Source organism: Amphiura filiformis, chromosome 19 (assembly GCF_039555335.1).
Source record: "Amphiura filiformis chromosome 19, Afil_fr2py, whole genome shotgun sequence".
Taxonomy (NCBI): Eukaryota; Metazoa; Echinodermata; class Ophiuroidea; order Amphilepidida; family Amphiuridae; genus Amphiura; species Amphiura filiformis.
The window spans coordinates 9854671-9878241 of record NC_092646.1 but is presented as its reverse complement, the minus strand read 5'-3'; the positions used below and the strand labels follow the sequence as shown (position 1 = coordinate 9878241).

Genomic DNA, 23571 nt, shown 5'->3' with positions numbered 1-23571 from the left:
CTTACAAAAATACATGTTCATACAGCCACCTGTATCAGTAATATAGTTGCTCAAACTCCAAATAATGTTTTTGTGGAGCATGTCTACCTTTTGTCTGTCATAAAGTAAACCCCTCATTTAGATGCATATGCTTGTAGATAGAATGTAGGTATATGTTTTCAAATAAAGGCCGTGGCTGTAAATCTTCACTTCCAAATGCCTTATAGAGATGCCTTGTACACATTGCATATTATAAAGATAAATTTAGACAAATTTGTTGGATTCCATATATATTCTGAATAGTTCATTTTGTAATTGTTCAAATTAAAGTTTGGTATTTTGTAGTATCATCACATGATTCTTCAAAAAGAAATATTTTAACTTCTTAAAATCAGTTATTTTCATTAGGCGTGGGGTTGTCCACTTTTGTATTAAAATTTATACAAATGTTTTCTTTTATAGTCATATTTGTATCATCGGTAACAGTATATTTTATTTGTTTAGTCTGTCAGGTTCAGTGCATGCAAATAAAACAATATATTTCTTGAGTTTCAGTTGTGCAAGTTTAGTGTCATTGTTTTGATAGATGAGTTGATTTCTGACGTCAATGCCTGGCAGTATGCGCACGCATCATAACAATTTCCATTGTTTTTTGCCTGGCAGTATGCGTGTGCATCATATTTTGATCAGGATTTGTGTTTTTAAAAAAAAACCTGCCACATCATGATAAGGCTATTGAACAGTGTAGTGGTTGTATGCGGTTCACTCAAGCATATCGATATATCAGTCCCTTGCCTTTGTTGATAAACATTGATGTCAACTCATCTATAGAAAGTAACAATTATATTGTGCTTTTTCAGATGAAATCCATACACCCTCTATGGAAGACACGACCTTAATCATCCACACAGGGAGTATGAATTCCAAATGAGAGTCCCCCATTCAGGTAACCCCGTTTGAAGTTTACACTCAGTGTGTGGAATATTATGGTCATGTCTACCACATGGGGTGTATGAATTTCAACTGAAATCACCCATTCTGATTTCTGTATAATGATGTAGGCCTATACTATGAACTGCCATAACATGTGAAGTGCCCTCCGTGATTTGGTGATGGTAAAATAGCTCTGCACCTTTGGGAGGATCATTAAAACAAAACATCCCCATTCAATCAAAAACTGAGACTCCCAGGATTTTGCCCCATAAGTGTCCTGATTTACATCCCTTTGGATTTTCTAGAAATGTGTTCATTTTTTTTGGTGAGCTGGGAAAGTGAACATCTTCATAAAAGAGCAACATTTGAGGTTATCCTGTATAATTACTCGGCCCAGAATTTACCTAATGCAAGGACTTCAGTCAAAAATGGAATGGGTTATTAATGTAATTATACACCAAATTAGGGTCACGGTTAGGATCAGTAGCAGTACCAGGAATTTTTTTAAGGGGGAGCATTGGAGGGCAGCACATTTCAGGAGGGCAAAATCAACAAATCTTCTACTAACTTGCTGCAAAAAAGGTTGAAATTGTTGTAAATTTTGGGGATTTTACTGGGGAGAAATTGGGGGGGTCAGGCTCTAGAAGCAGAACTGTGTGTCACTGGCCCATACAGACCTATATGCAACTTCAGGGGTGGTAACACCAAACTACCATGTTTTTGTATCATACCACCCAGATGAAACTTACAGGCCTAAAATATCAGCTGTATATTGATGAGATGAAGTGGGGGATGAGGCTGTCCATCAGGTCACACACTAGTTACTACACTTTGTAGGTGTAATTTCAGTGAAATTTGGGTAAATCACAACAAACTTAACTTCCGAGAATCATTGCAAGAATCGATTCTCGCCAATTGAATTTGCTGCCATGCAAGCTTCAGGAGATAGAGGATAGACTACTTTGAAAACCCTATAAAAACCATTTGAGAGAAATAATTTGACTTCAAAATATCAGCAAGACATTTTATTACATGCTACAGCTTGCAATTCATACAATACATACATCTGAACATAATTGGTACACATACACAATATATTTAGCCTTATAGAGGTATGGTGGACACAATATGGTGGCACTGCACAAAGTGGTACAGTCTCTTAAATTTGCTGGGTTTTACCCAGATTGAATACTGCTCTCCTATTTGATTTGATTTTTGATTTGATTTGATTTGTTCAGGTTTTGACAACCCTGGATAACCCAAGAAAGCCTCTATTGAAGCTTATTTCCATTGAGTACAACATACTTCCAAAAGACTAATGACAAATTCATCACTACAGTATTCTAGGGATATTTTCGCTGTATTAATTTTTCATGATTTTCACTGTTCTGAACAGTTTGTGCATGTTTCTTTTATTTGCTGTTCTGAACAGCTGCACATTACAACATTTAGGTCAAACTTATTTTTGCAGACTTTTAAATTTATGGTTCTGAAACTAGCCTAAAAAATAAAACCTAACAAAAATTTCCCGCTATACATTTTGAATTTTTACATATTGAATTTAAGCACCTTAGACACTGATGAATTCAAATATATTATACATTCTTTATAAATATAAACAACAATAATTGTAATACTGTTCTCTTAAAGACCAGTATGTAATCCAACGTCTTGTAGACATTGTTTCCGTTGCGACAGGCGCAGCGCCTAATGTTTCACTGGCGTATTCCGCAGACTAACATTTTAACAGCATCTTCCACTATTAGACTTTAAGAGACCTTGTGTATAAAAATCAAAGATGTGGTGGCAGACTTCAAAAAATCGATTTTCTTTATACATTGCACATGGTTAGACATTGAGTCAACATGTATAAATTTGGTTAAAATTTTACCTCTTCATCTATGGTTACCATGGTAACGGCCAAAATATGAATTGACCCAATTTTCACTATTTTTACCCTTTATACAACTGGAAAAATGCTTAAATATTAGGTCATATTTCTGTATGAAGAACGTGAATTAAAATAATCTTCTCCCATACAATGAAGTATCCATCCTTGTCCTTTCCAAAAATGAAGTAAACAAAACAATTAATTATTTCAATATGGTAGATACCATTTTGTAAAATAGGGGTGTTTTTCATTAATTTAATTATGAAAAAAATGATCTTTTTAAAAATGATGTAACCTCCAAAGTGGTGCTTTTTTTAAATTATTTTTTGCAGGGTAGGTAGATAAGGTATTGGTCTACCTATCTATAGAAAAAAAAGTTCTGGTAATTGTTTTACTGGAGAGCAGTGTTGCCAGAAACTTTAAACTTTTTAGGATTGTTGACATTATAAGGTAGTGTGGAAAAATATGGATTTTGAGCATTTACTTTCACTGAAAATCCTGATTAGGGTTGATAATGTACCAAAAGAAATTGGCATCAATACACCGTAAAGTGAGACACGATTTGATAATATTTTAATGACAGTGTTGCCAGAAAAACGTCTCTCAGTGAAGCTGTTGCTCATCTTGTTATTACCTATCATACTGCTATGCTGAAAAATGGCCAAATATACCAGGTTAAAAATGAGCTAGGTCCCACACATGAAAGGAGAAACTGAGGAACAAGAATGTATAAGGTAAAAATCCTGTATCCTGAAAACTTTCCTATGAGGGCGCTTTTTTTTTTTTCAAAATGGCTGCCAAAATCCAATGAAAAGCAATTATGCTCTTAAAATAGGCGGATAAAAGATAGAATTTGTTAGATTATGGATTTGTATTTATGAAAGTAATGTATAAATAAGTCGGTATATTAATAAGAAGGTACCAGGAGGTCACAGTTGGGGCGCTTTTCAAAATGGCCACCAAAATTCAAAGAAAAGCATTATATGGTTACCATAGTCAATTACGAGGTATAATTGACCAGATTTTGGTTTAAGTATTGATGACAGTAATGTAACGCTAAATTAAGATTTCAATAGGTAGCTACCAGGAGGTCACAGTTGAGGACGCTTTTCAAAATGGCTGCCAAATCCAATGAAAAGCTTATATATATGGTACACGTCACTTAAGAGGCATAATTGAACTGAATTTGGATTAATATTTATCAAAGTACAGTATAATCAGCCACAAAGCCTCAGATAATGTTATTGAAAAAATATTTGAAACATTGAAATAGTTGTCTTTGATGTAATCGTAGTCTTCAATCATTGTCACCTCTAAGTTATCGTTTTGAGGGTGCAAAAGAACGAGTCACCAAGTCAAGATGACCACTAAAATGTCCACAGGAATAATTTATGTTCACAAAGGGCAACATATTAACTAAATATACTGCACTAAGAAAGTATCCTTACCCCAGGGGGCCACTCAACTTTGGAAGCGACGGTATGTGCCTGTCAACCCTCTTTTAAAGTCATACCCGATGACCCCCCTTTTTGGTTGCGGCTACCCAATACCCCCCTTTTTTTCTAGAAGAACATCATCAAAATGCAACAAAATAATGTCAAAACTTTCAAATTTTGCTCCATTTTTTCAAAAATTTCTACCGATGACCCATTTTTGAAATCTTATACTCAATGACCCCTTTTTTCAAAATATTATACCCAATGACCCCCTTTTATTTTGTTTGTACCCAATGACCCCCTTTTTTTTTAAATAACTCTTTGTTACCGATAGGCCCCTACTTAGCGACACCGGTAGGCACATACCCGTCACTTCTAAAGTTGAGAGCCCCCGATCCAAGTTACACTTGGAAAAATAAGCACAATTATTTCAAAACTTAACCATATTGGGGTAAAGTGGTTTTTGTAACAGATGCACTATCTAATACTGCACATTATGACACCACATTGAATCCAATGTGATCTCAAGAAGAAAAGTTACAAGCAATTGAATAGACGAAGGTCCAGTTTTAAAAGTGACAAATTAATTGGCCTATACGATGTGCAAAAAGATTCCAACAAGCGCAACAAAGAGACTATACACAGTTTCTTCGATGAAGCTTTATTTTAAAGCAATATTTATTTCAGTTTTTACTTCTCTGTACTTTTCATAACTTGTATTTTTGTCAGCTCTTTTGTTTCAGTTTTCTTTTGTTCCTTTTCTTTTAAATCAAAGGCACACACAAATTAGCCATTTACCACTCTCAAACCAGATGTCTAGTCCGTGTTGTTTTGAATAGGCCAGTGTGTCACTTTTTAACTTTGCTTCTTGAAGTTACAGCAGAGGCAACTGGCATTGCATGTGCCATTGACCCGATGACTTTAGTCAGGACATTTATACCTACCAGTCATGTATGAGGATTTCGCCTTTGCCAGTAGGCCTATATGCAAGACAATTGATCATTGTTGCATTTTTCCTTGACATAAAGCATCAAGTATGTTGAGAGACAAACAAGAGGTATGACAATAATGACATCTAAAGTTATCGACAGGTAATCACAGTTGTCTTGTGATTTCAACAGTTTCTTTACCAACATCGAGAACAAAGCAGTCTATTGGTGTCAAAGAAGGAAAAGGTTTTAGCAGACTCAAAGTGCAGCTATCTTCTTTTCAGAGAACATAACGCGTTTTCACAAAAGAAGATATATATGACCTATATGCCGCTTTGATTTCAGATAGGCTAGATAATGAAGAATAATTTTCTTAATGTAGTGATATCGATGTGAGTGATCTCAAGATAAACACACAATAAAAGAATTCAGTGAAACCAAGAAGAGTATGAAGTAAATATCCTGCCCTTTGTCAATAGTCAATACATAGGGACAATTCTCTGGTGGTCATTTTGGAGATTTGGTGATCATATTAGCCATCTTGACTCGCTAAATAGCACTTTGTAGCTCGCTATATAGCACTCTGAAACACTTGCTTAGAGGTGACAATGATCAAAGACAACTATTGAATGATTCATCAAAGACAACTATTACATTCTCTTATCAAAGACAACTTTCTTTCTTAACACTTTTATCTGTGGCTTTGTGGCTGATATCATGCAGCTCTTTTTGGTGGCCATTTTGAAAGGCAACCTCAACTGTGACCCAGAAATCTTCCTATTATTACATTGACTTAATTTTACTGTACTGGGATCAATATTAATTCAAGATCTGGTCAATTATACCTCTTTTTAAGTAACTATTTTAAGTTTAACGGTGTACTATGTTGGTCCGACATTTTGAAAAGTGCCCTCAGCTGTGACCTCCAGGCACCTTCCTATTAATATCTTGACGAATATTTACATTACTGCTATCAATGCTTAACCAAAATCTGGTCAAGCATATACAGTGGCGTAGCACCAGTTATCATATGGGAGGGGGCACCAACCAATATGGGTGACAGTCCGTTTTTTTGGATTCTTAAAATTCAGATCGATTGGGGGCCATGTAACCCCGTGCCCCTATGACGTTACGCCACTGCAATCATACCTCATAAGTGACTATTTTAACCATATATATGCTTTTCATTGGATTTTGGCGGCCATTTTGAAAAGCGGTCCCAACTGTGACCTGTTGGTACCATTCTATTAATACCTTGACATAGTTATACATTACTTTCATCAATACAAATCCGAAATCTAGTCACTTTTATCTTTTATGCGACCTTTTTAAACGTATAGTAGCTTTTCATTGGATTTTGGCAGCCATTTTGAATAAAGCGCCCTCACAGGAAGTTCTCAGGATACATGGTTTTTATTTTTACTTTATAAATTCTTGTTGCTCATGAAAAACTGGTCCAGAAAAACTATGTGAGAATGTTTCCTTTCATGTGTGGTAACATTTTTAACCTGGTCTAACTCTTATTTTATGGAAAAATACCTATCTTTATGGCAACACTGTTTGTCTATATTAAAATTACCAGAACTTTTTTTTTATTTATTTGGGTACAGTACTATCTAGTCCAGCCACACTGAAAAATATAACATATAAAAAGCACCACTTTGGGGGTTACAGCTCATTGAATATTGCTATATTTCAGAAAGTCAAAAATTACGAAAAACACCCCTATTTGAAACAATGGAATATCCCAAGTAGGACAGACTGTTTGTTAAAACAACTGTATTTTTAGAAAGCTTAGATGTTGCCAATTATGTCGTGGAACTCTCAAGGTTTACTTCTATTTTTCCTTTATATGGTGAATCCTGAAACTTGTTATTTTTTAGCCTTGTAAAAGTGCGAAATAGTCTAAAACCGGTCATTTTGATGTTTTGGCCGTTGCTATGGTAACGAAGGTGCAGTGATGAAATAATTTTGATTTTTGTAGACTTTGACCAAAGTTGCATCCTGATATAAAGTAAGAAGAAATTCCATTTTTTGAAGTCTGCCAACTATTTTTGATTTTCTTTGATTGGTACGCAATACTACTCTTAAGGCCTTTACGCTGAGTTGACAGGTTGATTCTAGTTTGTTTTTATACCTTTTTTTAATGTCTTAAAAACATTTTTTTAATACTGGTACTTGATACTTAGTAGTCACATGTGCTCATGTTTGCCAAATGAAACGTCCCAATTCTCCAAACACAGAATAAAAGTTTAGGCTTCCACATTCAATCAATTTGAGTAAAAAGTGTAAAAAAATCTTACTTTGTAAGCTTTAAATTTACTTGTTCATTGAGGTACGTCACCGACCCATGTAGCAAAATTGAATTGGGATAAATGCATTATGGGAAGCATAAGATTCTCTGGGAATCTAAGGTGACTGCAGCAACATCAAAATAATATTTATAAGTTAATGAACGTGTATTACTTGTTGGGAGAGAAATTAGACAAAATAACACACACTGATGTTGATGCACCTAATGTACGAGCACCAAAGGGGGAGCGCATTAGACGCATCAACATCAGCGCAAGTGCATTATTTTGTCTAATTTCTCAAGCTACAAATAATACGTGTTCATTAACCTATTTCATACACAAGAGTTTTTATAACAAAATCATCACTGAAAGTGTTGGAAAATATACAAGCAAATATAAATGCATCAACCCGCAAGAAAAATGAACGCGTCCGAAAGCACTGCGCGTAGTACGCACCAGTGCATATACACACAATCAATGCATGGTTTGGATTTCCTAACGCTTGCTCTGACTGGTTCTCGCTATCTACGAGTGTATGAATAACATTTCAACAATTCTTCCTATATCTTTATCAATATACAGAGATCACAGCGAAATGAACCTACATTAAATGTGATGTGATCAAGCAAAATGAGTCGGATGTCGGGAATATTGATTTTGAGATATAACCAATAGTAGTATTCAACTTCTTTTGTATTTTATTGTTCTGAGCAACAATAAAATGGCCATATCTCTGGAACCTTAAGTCTATTATGATGGGGTTTTGAACAAAATAAAGCTCTGAGAATGGCTCATTTAATAAAATTGAAAACTGAATTTTAATTTTGATCGACATCAGACTCATTTTGCTTGATCGCATCACAAATGTTTTACTTCTCATGATTTAACAGCTTAGCCACATCCAGTTTAAAAAATCTAATTACTGACATGCACAACGCTATAAAAATCTATCGCAAACGTTTACTTTGTCACATGATTCATTACAATGCTAATGTACAGTGAGTAGCTGGGCTACATGTACCCAAATCACATATAAGTTATAAAATTGGATGTGCTTCACTGAAAATATTAACTATATTATTATCAACTCAAAATAGGCAAGAATTATTCGGTGTTTGTTACTGCGCAATCGAGTCAATAAAGTTCAAATTTACGCCCACGTAAATTCATAAAAGCGTGCGTCAGTTACACGCATACGCAAAGTGCATTTCGCGTAAGTGCCACGCCCAGCTATGTGTACGCCATTCTATATCGCTCCACGATGTTATCAGTCCCGCCTATTACCAGCTGATCAGAGTATAGTGTTAATGACAATTATGCTAGAAAGACCACAAGAGCTTTCAAATCATCCACAACAGGATAAAATCCAAGTTCAACAAATAAAACACAAATTTTAACAGTATGGACTATATTGTATGGTTTTTAAATCTACAATCAACAGTTGTTTTTGTACATTCAATAAAAATCCCACAATCTATAATCTGGCAAATGGTCAACTATCATAATAATTTTACCCTTAAAAAGTAGAGTGTAGCAATTTTATGTCCTGCAGTTAATATATAATGAATATATATTAAACTACTATTGTCACATGACAATATTATACAATTATGTTGACATTAAGTTGTCACAGTTACTCAAATTTACACTCGGTGATCTACAAAAGAAACAGTTATTACCCTAGTATATCAAATGTTTCAACAAAAACCAGCTTTGATTTGAAATTACTTGGTACTCTAGTCGGTAAACATGAGTAGAATGTAATCTTTAGAGAAGTCCCATTTTTCAGAGGGCTACCCTCTGAAAGCAATTTAGAAATGATTAAATCGTACTCAAATAGTTTTGGTTCTTTTTCACTTTTGTTATCCAACAATTATGTGGCTGACATACCCTGTGGCTGATACAGAGGTACAGACAGTCAGTGACTTAGACTACCCCGTAGTCCACTTGCCCATTGTGCATACTCTGGATATTGTATTTAAGCTTAACACTCTGATTTAATTAATGTGTGCACAATAGATAGATTTTCACATCTGATCTTTTCAGTCACCCTACTCGCTCTGTTTGTTAGCTTCCCAAGTGGACTACTGACTTGGATTGCGGTTTACATGCTTAACACGGCTGTCTATGAGCCTCTATGGATGAGATTGTCGGAAATCTGGCCTACTAAAATTGGCCATGATGTAATGCATCTTTAAATGGATCTGGCTTGTGATTGGTCGCCCAGATCTCGTTATGGTTTAAATCCTCCGGTACCTGTCATTACCATTAATAACTACATGGTACACAAGTATGCGGCCTTTGTGTTGTGTAATTGCATGAACGTCAGTAAGTGCATGAGCGCGTCTTGTATTTGCTTGCGGTTAAATTTGATTGATAAACAAGTATGATTGACAGTGTGAGTGTTAGGGACTTTGCCCGTTCAAAATCCCGTTCAAAATTGAAAGTCCATAGTCGATTTTTAACCTGGAATTTCGCGATTAATAAACTGGCAGATTCTAAAATCAGAATTGTTCAGTATTGAAGTGCCTATACAATTATGACATTATGATATGTTGCATTCAATAATATAAGCCTCACGTACACTTTACTTTTACTGTCACTAATATAATTATATAAACTAGTATTTTGATGTAATAAATATCAGTATAATTTCAAGTTCAACTGAATGCTTTCATCATGATTAACATTAATAACATGCTTTTATTTATAAAAAATCGACTATGGCATAGTCTATCAGTGACTTGGCATTTGGCTATTCCAGTTTAAATCCATAGATTTCAAAAGGAATCACCCACTCAGGTACCCCCACTTGAAATTCACACTCCCTGTGTGGAAGATAAAGCTAATGTCTTCCATATAGGGGTGTATGGATTTCAAGTGGAAAAGCCCATTTATGCCCAGACAGCCTAAGACAGTTAAAAGAATTTGACCCAAGTATTCCAAGCAAGCTGGAAGATGTAGAAATGCTTATACTCTTCCTGAAGATCACAAAACATAGTATTAAGAAATAACTTAACCCTTGGGTAGTCTCTCCACCCAGGGGTGAAATGGGGAGCTGTTATGAATATTGTCTATTGAGCACCGCCCAAAGGTATGAGCATGCCTTGGGCACTGTATGGCAGCTGACATTCTAACAACAGCCGAATAAATGTAAAGCGCTTTATACATGTGAAAGGCGCTGTATAAATGCCAACATTAAATATATTTTACAACACTGAGTTGTCTAGTTTCACATTTAGTAAATATTTACAAAATTTGTCAATACAAAGCACTGAGCTTCATCATTTTTACTTTAGAGTTTGGTCTACATTCATAATCTCTGGATCATAACCTTTAAAATGATATGAAGAGCTTATTTCCAAACCGTGTTAAGTCCACAACCACATGTTTCTCAATTACTTGTTGCGATACAATCACAATTACTTGACAAGTTTGACATTAGCAGCAATGACTTGTACCATCAACAAGCCATTATTTACCACAACAATGCTGGTTAACAATATGCAGACTATTGTTCTCATTTGGGAATCAAAGGCCTCACACAGTATTGTTACTGTGCATCCATCCACTGGTTTGTAATAGTACATCCAACAAAAATTATAACTGAAATTATAATACCTATAGCATCACAACCCATTGCAATATCACACAGGTAAGCTCTTCATATATAAGTTGCCAGGATTGCTCACTCACTTGCAATTGGTCTTCAAAAGTCAATCTTTCAAGGAAGAATTCTTATGTTTTCTATTGTTTTCTGACATGTTCAATGAACCACATTATCTCCTTTTCTTCCCGGGGCCTTTGGCTCATTTTGTGAGAACAGGTCTAATGCATATTAACAAAAACCGAATAATTTGAACACAGTATAGTTTTGAAAGTTCATGCATGAACAAAAACCGAACAATTTGAACACAGTATAGTTTTGAAAGTTCATGCATGAGCAAGATGTCCACCTCAGAATACAACTTTCCCTCCGGGCATCCATCACTTATAACTGTTCTATTTACACTTAAAAATAATGTTGCATAACATTTTATGGCAAGTAGTCAATGGAAAAAAGGGTACACTATTCTGACACTGTGATGTACATAATACAGAGACACAAGCGACTTAACCCCATGGGCACTACTGCCTTCTTACAAAGCCTCTTATTGGTTAATCACATGATATAATCATCTGAGTAACCAATCAAAATAGAGCTTTTAGATCTCTCGGCAATTATTTTAAGCTTAATCCCTGTGCAGTCCTATCTCTGATTGGCTATCACTACACTGTTGTAACTAATCAGAATAGTTCTTTGAGGCCGATGATCTGACCGGTAGTCCTCATGGGGTTATGTTACTGCTTACACTTTTCATTATTATACTGACACAACTCAATTCAAAACACACTAGCTACCAATAAATAACCCACAGATTCACTTAACTTTTGGACTCTATATGTACAGGAGTTGTTACTCGTTCAAATAAAAATGGTCTGTGCAAATTTGGAACTATTTACACCTTGAACGAAAGAATTACATTCATTGATATGCGACACAAAATTTACTACAAATGATATATCATCAGTTTTATCAAGACAAAGGTTTTATAGTTGCCTTGCCCCCCCCCCCTGTGTGTCATGGCTATGCTTCTGGGTTGAGTTGTGATACATCTGTGATGAATGGATCTTGTTTTCTGTTATCTTGGCCCAGCATTACCCATGTGATTCATGTTCTGATGGTGATGATGATGGTGCAGTTGTGACGCATCTCTACTCAACAGATCTTGTTTTCTGAAGCCTCTGATGACGTGGCTAGAATCGGCGGCAAACGTCAGCGGGATGCAGCCGTTGTCGTCTGTCGTCAGCCTCACCCAGTGGGACTCTGTAGGTAAATAATGGTCAAAGAACTTATTACAAAACAGTGGCGTAGATTTCTTTTTGACATTTGGGGGATGGGGTTGGAAAAAATTTCTTGAAGTACCGTAACCACTCGGGTATAAGCCCACTCCCCCTAGATGGCAGATTTCACTTCAAATATGTGGGTGGGCTTAAAACCGGGGAAGGGCTAGTGCTTGAATTTAAAATAAAGAACAATCACCCCCATTTGTATATGTCCAATGTACCAGTAATTTCTATCGTCTATGTCAATTTCTTAAAATTATAAGTGTGGAATGTTAATTATCAACTGATATTTTTTATATTTGTTCTTAAATATGTGAGCAAAGCATTGATTTGATTTAAGAGCTTGGCCAAAATTTAGTACTGGGCTTATACCTGAGTGCACCCTTGTTCCCAGAATGTTTTGAAAAATAGGGGGTGGGCATATAGCCGAAGGTGGGCTTATACCCGGGTGTTTACGGTAATGTGAATCCAGCGCCTTTTGGCGACAAAATAAGTTCATGGTACAAATGCGCGCGAAGTGCATGAAAAATTTTGCCACATTGAAGCAAAATAGGTGAAATATGATTCAAAAATGGAATTAATTTGTGTGAAGCGTGCAAAATTTGGCACTTTTGGGGCTAAAATGGCCAAATATGAGGTTAATATGGTCAGAAACCCACATACTGGTGTCAACATTGGGGGGATGAGTGTATAGACCACCCCCTGGCAAAATATTGGGGGATTTACCCCCCCATCCCCAAGATCTACGCCTATGTTACAAAAAGCTACTTCATGACATAGAATTAGTCACTTATCAGGTAGGTTTTAGAGTGGAATTCCTCTAGAATTTTGGGGCACCAAGTGAAGTATCTTTAATACTCAAATGAAAATGTTTAAATTGTATATTTTTTATGAACTCCAAGTAAAATTTGCTCTCAGCACCTCAGAAGTTTTTGAGCCAGTGTGTTTGTTTTGGTCAAGAAATCAGAACCAGATATCGTCATACTGATTTGATAATCGGCTATTTTTTATGGGGGGGGGGGGTTGTGATTTTAAGAAAAGTACAGAATATGGTTCAGGCATGAATACTAAGATATTTGTGACATGATCAAGGGGAATGAGTCACATGTCGACCCTGGTGGAAAATGAGTTTTACACATGTTTCTCAAGAGGACATTCAGAGCTTTCAGAAACTGAAAACCCCATGTTGATATGACTTTTCTTTGCAAAGTTACATCAATTTATCAATCGCAAAAAACAATATAAAACGAAAGAATTTTAACACTTTCAATATCTCAAAATCAATATTAGCAACACCCGACTCATTTCCCTTGATTGTGTCACATTTATTCACCAATATTTGGACACAAACAAATGGTAATGAGACAAATCAAAGGGAATTATCAGAATACGATCAAGGTGATTACATAACTGATACATATGACTTTGTGACTTTGGCCTTTATAAGCATAAATTCTGGTGTTAAAATGCCTAACGCACCATTTGTCACCTGTCAAAATTACCTAACTCACCCCAAAATCTCCTTCATGATTGATCAATGGCAATGGCAATATTACAGCAGGTGCACATGCTAATAGAGACATGAATTGTGATTTAAATATTATTGTAGCTGGGCACTTATTGTAGCAGGGTCACGATATACTAGTAAAATTTTACCACCTTCTTACCAATTTTCATCTTGATTCTTGTGAGACCAAACTCTTCTTCCAACAGGTGCAATTTTAACAGCCCATTGTCCAACAAGAAACTCTGCCAGGCATCATCTTCAACGGACTCATCTGGTGAGGCCTCAATGAAATGGACCATCTCTGTAGATAATGGAAATCAAAATTTTATTTAGCCATACAAGTATCTCTAAATAGGAGCTGTTGACTTTACTTTCTGGTTCCTGGTGGATGGTCACATATGGTCATCATCTCTAATCAAATCCCAAAGTTGGATTTTGGCGCATAAAGTGTATCTAAAGTCAAAATCATAGATATTAATTTGATATAATTTATGAGTTGTACAGAGTATAGGTGCGTTGTGAAAAAAAAGTTCTCCAAAAAGATTTATTTTATATTTATTCCTTTTATCGCCACATTTCCAGAAATCTGAGAAAGTTGCATCCTCTTACCTGCTTTGTCCGGTGCTGGATAAGCCGGCTGAGCATATTCACCCGATGACGTTCCTGAGCCTCCACCTACTCCATCTCCTTTCTGGCTAAGCCTCTGTAAAGCCAAGGATCGCTGTAATATCTTCTTGGCTGTACGATTACCTTGTCTTGGTTGCTGAAGTGTTACACTGCCATCTGGGTTTTGTATTCTGATTCTTGGTGGCGGACCTGCAGGATGGGGGGGGGGAGGATTGACATAACATTAATGTTTAAAATAGTTATGGACCTGTAGGATTCTTAAAGATAATCATTGTCTATAGTAGGCACGGAGTTTCGCAGCGATTTAAACGGCAAAATCGCTGGCCACTTTTTCAAAATCTTGAAAATCGCCAAAAATAGGTCAAAATGCGCTAAAATGCGCGATCGCCTGTTTTCAATGCAAAACACGAAAAAAACATCGGTAAAACAATGGCATGTCAATCAATTACGAACGACTTCCGGTTCATTTCCCGTTTCTGGAAAAAATAATTTAAAATAAAGATGGCGACCATCACAAATCGTCGATCGAAATGTCGAAAGCAAGGGCAAATTTCCCACATTATGCTTGGTTTAATGATCGTTATTTGTATTTTGATGTACATAAGTGAAGTTAGAACCAATATTGCGTGAATTTTCTTGTAAATGCTGCCGATTTGGGGCATAAAATCGTAAGTTTTAACTTTAAGCTTATCGATGGGTCAAAATCGTGAACATTCTCGATGGAATCCAAAATGCGCTTTGGACACCCAAATGCGCGAAAATGTGCGCTTTTGCGCGAACCGCGCGAAACTCCGGTGCCTAGTCTATAGTCTATACACCTACCTCGAGTCACTGGCACTAGCTCTGAAGTTCAGCGTGTGCTGTGTTGGCTTAGCGTGGTTTCTTGAGTGTACATATGCGACTCGTTGATCGCGCATGTTAAAGTATGTACTCGCACCAAGTAATGCTGAGCTAACACAGAATACGCTGACCTTCAAAGCTAGTGCAGGTAGACTATAGGGGGGATAGCATATAGTCTGTATACCTTCCTTGAGTCAGTAATTTAGATATTGTTTTTTATTGTATCTCTAGATGTATTGATATAAAAGTATACATTTTCAGAAAGGAAATGATGCAAGGAATCCAACTAGCATATAGATTCCTGCAAAATTGACAGTTTTTGAGAAAATCTCAAAATTTGTGCAGCCGGCCCCAATAGGAATCTTGTGTACTTAGTAATGCCCGCAGTAGTTTTCAAGGAATTGACCTTTTCGGTAAATCCCATAAGCCTTTGCGAGTACACCTCGGATATCATTTGACGTCATGCCGACTTGCAATGCGCAGTAACGGTGTTCGATAAACGATGTGCGCATCGGCGCAGATCGGCGTGACGTCAAATGACGACATCTCAGGTGTACTCGCAAAGGCTTATGGGATTTACCGAAAAGGGTCAAGTAGTGCAATAAAGCCTCATTTGCAATAGCTGCCAGGTGTCATATTTTTAGACGTGTACAAAATAGAATACAGATATTGTTTATAGAGCAGCTATTGCAGATGGCGCCTGGCCTAAAAAGGTAAAGGTAAAGGAGACGATCCTGTATAAACAGTGATCGGAGTGCCCATCTCTCTTTCATTGGCGATTGGGCCAGACTCCTCCATGTAATGCTGCTATAGGGGGATCGCTACACCTCCTCTACAGCGAGTCTGTTACCTTCCCAGCATTTAAGAATGCCGGTACCCATTTAAACACCTGGGTGGAGAGGAGTAATTGAGTTAAAGTGCCTTACTCAAGGGCACAACACGATGGCGTCGCCGGGGCTCGAACCCGCAACCTTCTGATTATGAGTCAGTGCCCGTTCCGCTAGGCCACCGTGCTCCCGTGCGCCTGGCCTAAACCCTCAAAATGCTTCATCATGTTACTTACTATCACTATTTCTGTTAGCAGCTACAGCTGCTCCATGACTCAATTCTACCTCCACTGTGTCATCCCCGCCCTCAGCAGCAGCCGATGCACCAAGCTTGTCAGCGGTGTCTCCGAATATCTCCACCAGATCCTTGAAGTATCGACACGTCACACGCTTCCCCTTTGCTCGTTGTTTCAGCACGTTAATGTAGAGTGATTTCCATTTCTTTGTTTTGCACTGAATTTGATCCGGTCGCCTGTTGAAGCCAATAGCTTTCATACGGTCTGATATTCGCCTGTACAGTAAAATGATAGTGATCAAACAATAATGATTTGATATCCCTTTTAAAAGGTCAAAAAAGTCTATTTGCTATTTTGCTTAGAAAAACAATAATTATTTTTGATAAAATCAAAATGTTGATATTTTGAATTATGGTGTTTTTAAATAATCTACTACCGTATACAATTAAAAAATAAATTAGCACTTTCCTGAAGGGGTCGGATGCGATATAAACATTTTTGAATCATGAAATCTTCACAAGCAATTCTAAATGTGTTGTGTTTTGTCAAAGCAAAATATTATGTTATTCTAAAACCATTGAGATGCGACAAAGTACCCCACTGAAGCATGTTGTTTTTCAAATGTTCTGCTAACCGTCTATTTTGAACGGGCTGTCAGCCTTTGTACTTTTGTTAGCCTTGCACATTGTACATCACTTGTCGCGTGTCCTATACCACCTGCCTTTTCTTTTTAGTATTTGCACCTACCTATAAATTGGCCCTTTTCTGTATGTATTATGAAAGTCCGCCGGATTAGTGTCAGCTTCCTCTTTGAGTAAAATCAACAAGGCTTGCATCTCTGGGTCATTCCAGTTACACCCTCGATTTGCCTTCTCTTCACCGAATGGGTACGGTCCAGCGCCCTCATGTGACCCTTCATTACTCCCAGTGGATACTGCTCCCCAGTTTTCTTGCTCTTGTGCAGACATCAGGATTCAAGATATGACAATATCTGAAAGACAATATTAATATATTCTAAGCATGAAAACTATACAGTCAAGTTAGCTCAAGCGATAAAGCGTTCGATTATGGTACGAGAGGTTGCGGGTTCGAACCCTGGTGGTGCCTAGTACGCTCTTGTGGAGTTAGTTTGAAATTCCCCTGGACAAGGAACTTACTGCTACATTGTAATTTGTCTAACCCGTACGAAACTCGGGGAGCTAATCCTGGTTCCGAAGATTATTTGTGGCATGTCTAGGGTGTGCGCTCTTGAAGCAGTAGAGTCCTTGAATTGTTGTTTAATGGTTTATGGAATGATGTGGGCCATAGTGGTCAGGGATAACCTGTAATTGTACAGCTATCGTTTCTACCCTATGACGTATAAAAGTTACCTGTTATCAAAGTGTCCGCAAAAAACTGGTAATTGCAAGCATCTTTGATGCAGAAAACTAAGGATATTCACGTAGGGACAGGCCGAAAACCTTACCTCGATCGTAAACTCCAGCCGATGCATGTCATAAATAATTCATTAAAGTCATTGTGTAAATGTCAGTATATTTGTGTCCATGTATTGTTCCTGCACCTGCGAAAGCAGTTGTCAAGCTGAATTTACACTCGATCGCTTGATCACCACGTGAATTCACCTCTCGAAAACCTCTGTGAGGTTGTTAATAGCATCGATCACGCTGACTGGCTTAGCAATTGTCAAAGTAGTTTTGTAAACCAATCAGGTTAGACATACTTTAAGGCGATATAATACCCCGATTTTCATCAGTACCCCTCTTCTTTTTTTTCTTGCAAATTTATTAAGTACATATATATATGTTTATCACCTCATGTCCTGAACTTAAAAAATATATCTACATATAAAGTGAATTTCAACAATTTTAGTAAGTCATTTTAGCCCTATATATTTTTTGTTTACTGTAACCTAGTAACTCAGATCTGTGTTTCATAACAAACCATAATTTATTCTTTTGAAAATGTTCAAGTAGGGTACATGAATAGAATACATTAAATCCTTTGTTATACTCTCTATAGAAAATCTATAGTGGTGCATGCAAAATACCTACCATGATATAACACTGAATAAATTAAATAAACACTTATACAATGGATGCATAGTCATTAGTTGTTAGGAGAAGAAAAGGCTATTAGGTCACCGTATGTCAGGTTATAGGTCAATTGGTTCAGGTCAAATTTAAGCATCAATTTTGAATACACATGTGAGAGTCTGTGATATCATATGAGGCATAATTTTGATATTCTGTCTTTAACTGGATATATATATCGAGAAGTGCATGGTGGATATACTAATATACCTTGGGATGTAAATGGTGAGTACAATTTAGAATGCCTAGTTGAGACGGATTTCACAAATAAATATAAAATAGTTACCAAAATCACAAAACTTAAGCTTACGGAAAACTACCCAATATGGTTGTATAGGTGACAAGAAATACAATTTTTTTCATCATTGCTGTAGTATGGTTGTTGTAACCTGTTACCTATGGCTTAATTAAGTTTCAGTGCAATAATGTCGCAAGTTAAAAATGCAAAATATAGCTCAACATTGAAAATAGAAGCATTTTAACCAGTTCCTTTTTTGATAGTTGTGGAGCACCAAGTTCATGAAGTCATAAAAGAAATCAGGAACCACTTATTCCCATTTTACATATCAACTTTATTTCCCTAATGTGTTAGCAACACATATCCAAAATTTTAACGAAATCCGTTGATAGTAAGCTTTCCAAAATGAAGTGAAGTTAAATCATCAGTGATGTACCTCCTTTTGGCTTCTATCTGTAAAAGCATGTAAGCTACATTGATACCGATACCACCAATAAAACGAGAAGATTTGCCCTTCATTTTGCATACCACTTTGTCCAATTTTTTTTGTAATTTCTTCACAAAATGCAAAAAATGCAAAAAAAATCAATGGGTGTAGTACCCCTTAATGGCGGGGTCACATTATTTAATACCGAAAAAGGCCGTCGTGTTCATTAATTGCTTTACGATTGCAAATGCAATGAATGGTTTTTGCAACCAATCACAAAACGGGTTATATAGCGCCCGTCGGAAATTTTGCACATGTCCATGACATCATGCCCCAGTGCCATGACTGCCCACAAGGCTTTGCTTCTCTGCAAAAGCGAGCGAGTGGTCAGTTTCACACCTGTGATTTATGAAGTGCATCCACAGTGCATTTGACAGTTAAATGTGAAATTTGCAATTCTCAGCAACGGGGGTTCCATGAAATTGACGATTATTTAAGTTATTCTGCAGGATCAGTAATAATTAATATTTGTTTTTATTTTGTGAGTAGTGCAAGTTGAAGTTAGCGAGTTTGTGGTTTTGTATGTTATGTGCAAGAGTGTTTTCAGGAAGCGTAAATTGGCAGGCCGTCTGTCCACCTTATATGTTACTTAGTTTTGCGATTAGCTGGACACATCACACGTGAAGTGTAATGTGTCCAGACTGGATATATCATGCACCACTGATTCTGACTGAGCTCTATCCATCACCATTTATCAATATCAGTGGCCTGGATTGAGGATACTTCTCGATCAAATTTGTACTGAAGCATTATAATTATTATATGATTGCATTGCTACCGTAAAGTGGGGTGACTTTGGACAGTGGGGTGACTTTGGACATGCATATAGGACAGGGTTGCTTGATATAAATCACAATTTTTTTTCCAAAAAATCATTTAAATTTAAATCAATGATTTTTTAGAAAAAAATTATTGATTTAAATTGAGCAACCCTGTCCAATATGTGTATCCAAAGTCACCCCACTGTCCAAAGTCACCCCACTTTACGGTAGTACTCGACTATAGTGGGAATTCTAATTGAATGAACGCAGCTTTCAATAACGCGACAAATTTTTGCGTACACTGCGAGATATACGCCAGCGTCTGCGACAGGGCGTGAGTAACGCGGAAGTGAATCCAACCATTCCAACGCACTTGTGATTGGTTAGCATTGTATCCAAGATCGTGCGTTCGCGTTGTAGTTTGAAATACGCGATATTTGATCGCGGTTGGATCGAGTGCAGCTATTGAAAGCTGCATTCATTCAATTGGAATTCTTACTATAGATGTAGGTATGCCAGGTGAATTTAAAATTTGCCATCAAACTGCATCATTTTATATATCAAATTAAAGCCCTTGAGTAAAGAAAGCCAAAACTGAAAACCTTTTTTGTCATAGCACTTTCCGTGGCAAAGTTACATCTTTTCAAAGATCGACTTTCATCAAAAAGATTCTGCTAGCAAAATTCCCCAAAACAGCATTACGGGGGTGTTTCTAGATCTTAGTCTCATGATGATAGCAGATTTTTTTAATGGAACTGCTATCAAAATCCTCTAAAATTCCATGTGTGAGTGTCTCATCACCATAAAAAATCATATATTTGGGTCAAGTGAAGTATAGAAAACATATATTTAAATGTAGGTTTCCTTGACCGACCTGTTCTTGAAAAAAATTGAAATTTCTATGTAAATATGTATTGTGTTTGGTCCCCCGGTCTAGACGAATTTCGCTGACTAGCAAATGTGTTAACTAAGGTTTGCCTGGCATAAATAGATGATTGACTTCACATTGACTGTCATTGACAATCAATCATTAGGTATCCTAGGTGAATTCAAATTTGCCATCAAACTGCATCATTTTATATATCAAATTAAAGCCCTTGAGTAAACAAAGCCAAAACTGAAAACCTTTTTTTCATAGCACTTTCCGTAGCAAAGTTACATCTTGTCAAAGCCTGACTTTCATCAAAAAGATTCATCTAGCAAAATTCCCCAAAACGGCATTTCGGGGTGTTTCTAGATCTTAGTCTCATGGCGATAGCAGCTTTTTTTAATGGAACTGCTATCAAAATCCTCTGAAATTCCATGTGCGGGTGACTTATCACCATAAAAAATTATATATTTGGGTCAAGTGAAGTATAGAAAACATATTTATGTAGGTTTCTTTCTGTCGGCGAATTTGGCTGACCAGCAAATGTGTTAACTAAGGTTTGCCTGGGTTACCTACAATCATGACAGTCATTGTATTTTTTGTTTTTGTGGATCCGTGGTCGGATCTGGGTATTTATCGGAGCTGAAGCATGATCCCGTCATGCCCGGAGAATCATCAGCTGAAACGAAAATACATTTTCGTCTCATAGATCGCCACTATCTTCATCATTGTACATCATTCATACTACATGTACATGATCATGATGTACGTGTCATTTCGAGCATTGCTGTCGAATTATGCTCCCGAAAGCCAAAATAAGGAATTTACGAGGCCATAGTTATGCTTAAAATGCAATTCTGTGGACACAATTTTAAGCAGATATGTGGTTAAACTCAAGCTTTTACCTTTTATGAATCCGCTGACCAGTATTTTCCTGAAAATATCTGATATATTTCCAGATTTGCCGACGAAGAAAGACCTTTGTTTATCTTTCCGATACGATTTCAGCAAATCTTTTTAACCCACAGGCTGTCGATTTAATTAGGGACACTGGCTGTTAATAATGAGGTCAACCGTCGCGGGAAAAAGTTTTCAATGTCATGTCAGATGAATTCCCGGATGAATTATTTGGCCTGCTGTCACAAACTCAATCAAGATGAAATGATAAAAGGTAAATTCGAATAGGGCCTGCAAGATGTTTTTGTGTTCTTGTATTAACTGCAACTATTTTTGTATTTTTAGTTTGTTTAATGTTAATTTTGCTTTGTTTGTTTTTGGTTTGAATCATTTTTATATTTTATTCCCGGGATTTTATTTCGCGTAATTGGTTCTGGCTAGGCCTAGTTGTCTAGTTTTTGTTTTATTTTGTTGTTTTGTTTTTGTTTATGTTATTTTGTTTGCTTTGGTTTTTGTTTGTTTTGTTTGCATTTGTGTTCTTGTTCTAGCCAGGGGCGTAGCCAGCTTTCTTGGTCAGGGGGGGGGGGCAAAATAAAATTTTGGGGGCAAAGACGAAAAAAATTGCAGTTGCATCATACAATACATAGGGTAGGTGCAGGTAATATGGGACCATTAAGGACGTTTAGCTTATTTGCATAAAAACTAAAGAAGATATGCCCACAAGAGATTGTTATGATGAACAACCTGTCCTTTAAGATTAATAAAACAGGCAATGTTACCTTGTTTTTATGTTTGTTTGGACGCTATGACGTCAAAATGACGTCATCGTCAAGTGTCCCATATTACCTGCATGTGCAGGTAATATGGGACACTGTGTTATCTCTATGGTGAAAATCAAAAAGTTCAGAAAATCACTCTTTTGTTCTAAAAACATTTTTGTTACATGATTTTGAATGGTAAATGCAAATTTCTACAAGAAAATTCAATTTTCTAAATAGTTTTGCTTTTCGCATTGACAATGCACACAATTTCCTATGTGTCCCATATTACCTGCACCCATTCAGTTGAAAATCAGAGAAAATAATCATTTATAAAGGAAAGTGCCACTTGTCAGTGGAATTTTACCTGCTGATAAGCTTAACCCATCACCTAAAGATCATAAAAAAATGACAAATGCCCCCTCAGTACCAGAGTTTTTGGATACACCATTATAAAATGTGACGTCATTGATTTTATATCAGGCCAAAAAAACGACATAATTTTTTGGGCAATTTCACTCTTTTTGGCATTGATTTCCAAGAGTTTGATACACAGACTCCAAAACTGCATTTCTAGAAGCACAATTGATGTCTCTAAACACTTAACAAATCAACTTAAAGTGTTTACCTTCTCTGAGCTACTTTTTGTTAAAATGAAAACAGGTGTCCCATATTACCTGCTGTCCCATATTACCTGCACCTACCCTAGAGACTGTATGTCTTCGAGCTTCCCGAAAAGGGCCTTATTGGGATGATGTGCGCGCGTAGCGTGAAGAAAATGGTATTTTACACTATTTTCGCCCATTATCCGGCTAAAAAGGGCTTTATTGTTACAATTTGCGCGCGTAGCGCGGAAAAATTTTGTATTTTACACTATTTTGGCCCTGAATTTTGCTAGAAAAGGGGCTCCTTGCGCTTTTCTTTTCCTTTGCCCTCCTGATTTTCTCTCTCATTTTTTGTCAGAGGGGCACTTTTTCTTTCATTTTTTGTCAGGGGGGGGGCACTCTGCCCCACCTGCCCCCCCGCTGGCTACGCTACTGGTTCTAGCTCTGTTTGTTTTTGTCTAGTTATTAAGCTTTTTTTAGT

The 23571-nt window shown here is 36.8% G+C and overlaps 1 protein-coding gene across 1 annotated transcript; it reads right to left on the bottom strand.

The window, feature by feature from the left end:
• Positions 1-1909: 1909 nt before the first annotated feature.
• LOC140140897 (uncharacterized) lies at positions 1910-21866 on the bottom strand. The gene is made up of 7 exons (XM_072162649.1): positions 21736-21866; positions 17134-17377; positions 16387-16661; positions 14466-14672; positions 14017-14157; positions 7254-12329; positions 1910-2679 (listed from the first exon to the last, which is right to left on the bottom strand). Exons 2-6 carry the CDS (start codon positions 17352-17354, stop codon positions 12145-12147), a joined length of 1029 nt encoding a protein of 342 aa, XP_072018750.1. The 5' UTR covers positions 17355-17377; positions 21736-21866; the 3' UTR covers positions 1910-2679; positions 7254-12144.
• Between the last annotated feature and the right edge of the window lie 1705 nt (positions 21867-23571).

Coding starts and splice junctions, on each gene's coding strand:
- LOC140140897 (XM_072162649.1), bottom strand. CDS start 17,354: ATGTCTGCACAAGAGCAAGAAAACTGGGGAGCAGTATCCACTGGGAGT. Junction 14,673..16,386: donor TGCTAACAGAAATAGTGATA/GTAAGTAACATG, acceptor CCCATCCTGCAG/GTCCGCCACCAAGAATCAGA. Junction 14,158..14,465: donor TCCAGCACCGGACAAAGCAG/GTAAGAGGATGC, acceptor CATTATCTACAG/AGATGGTCCATTTCATTGAG.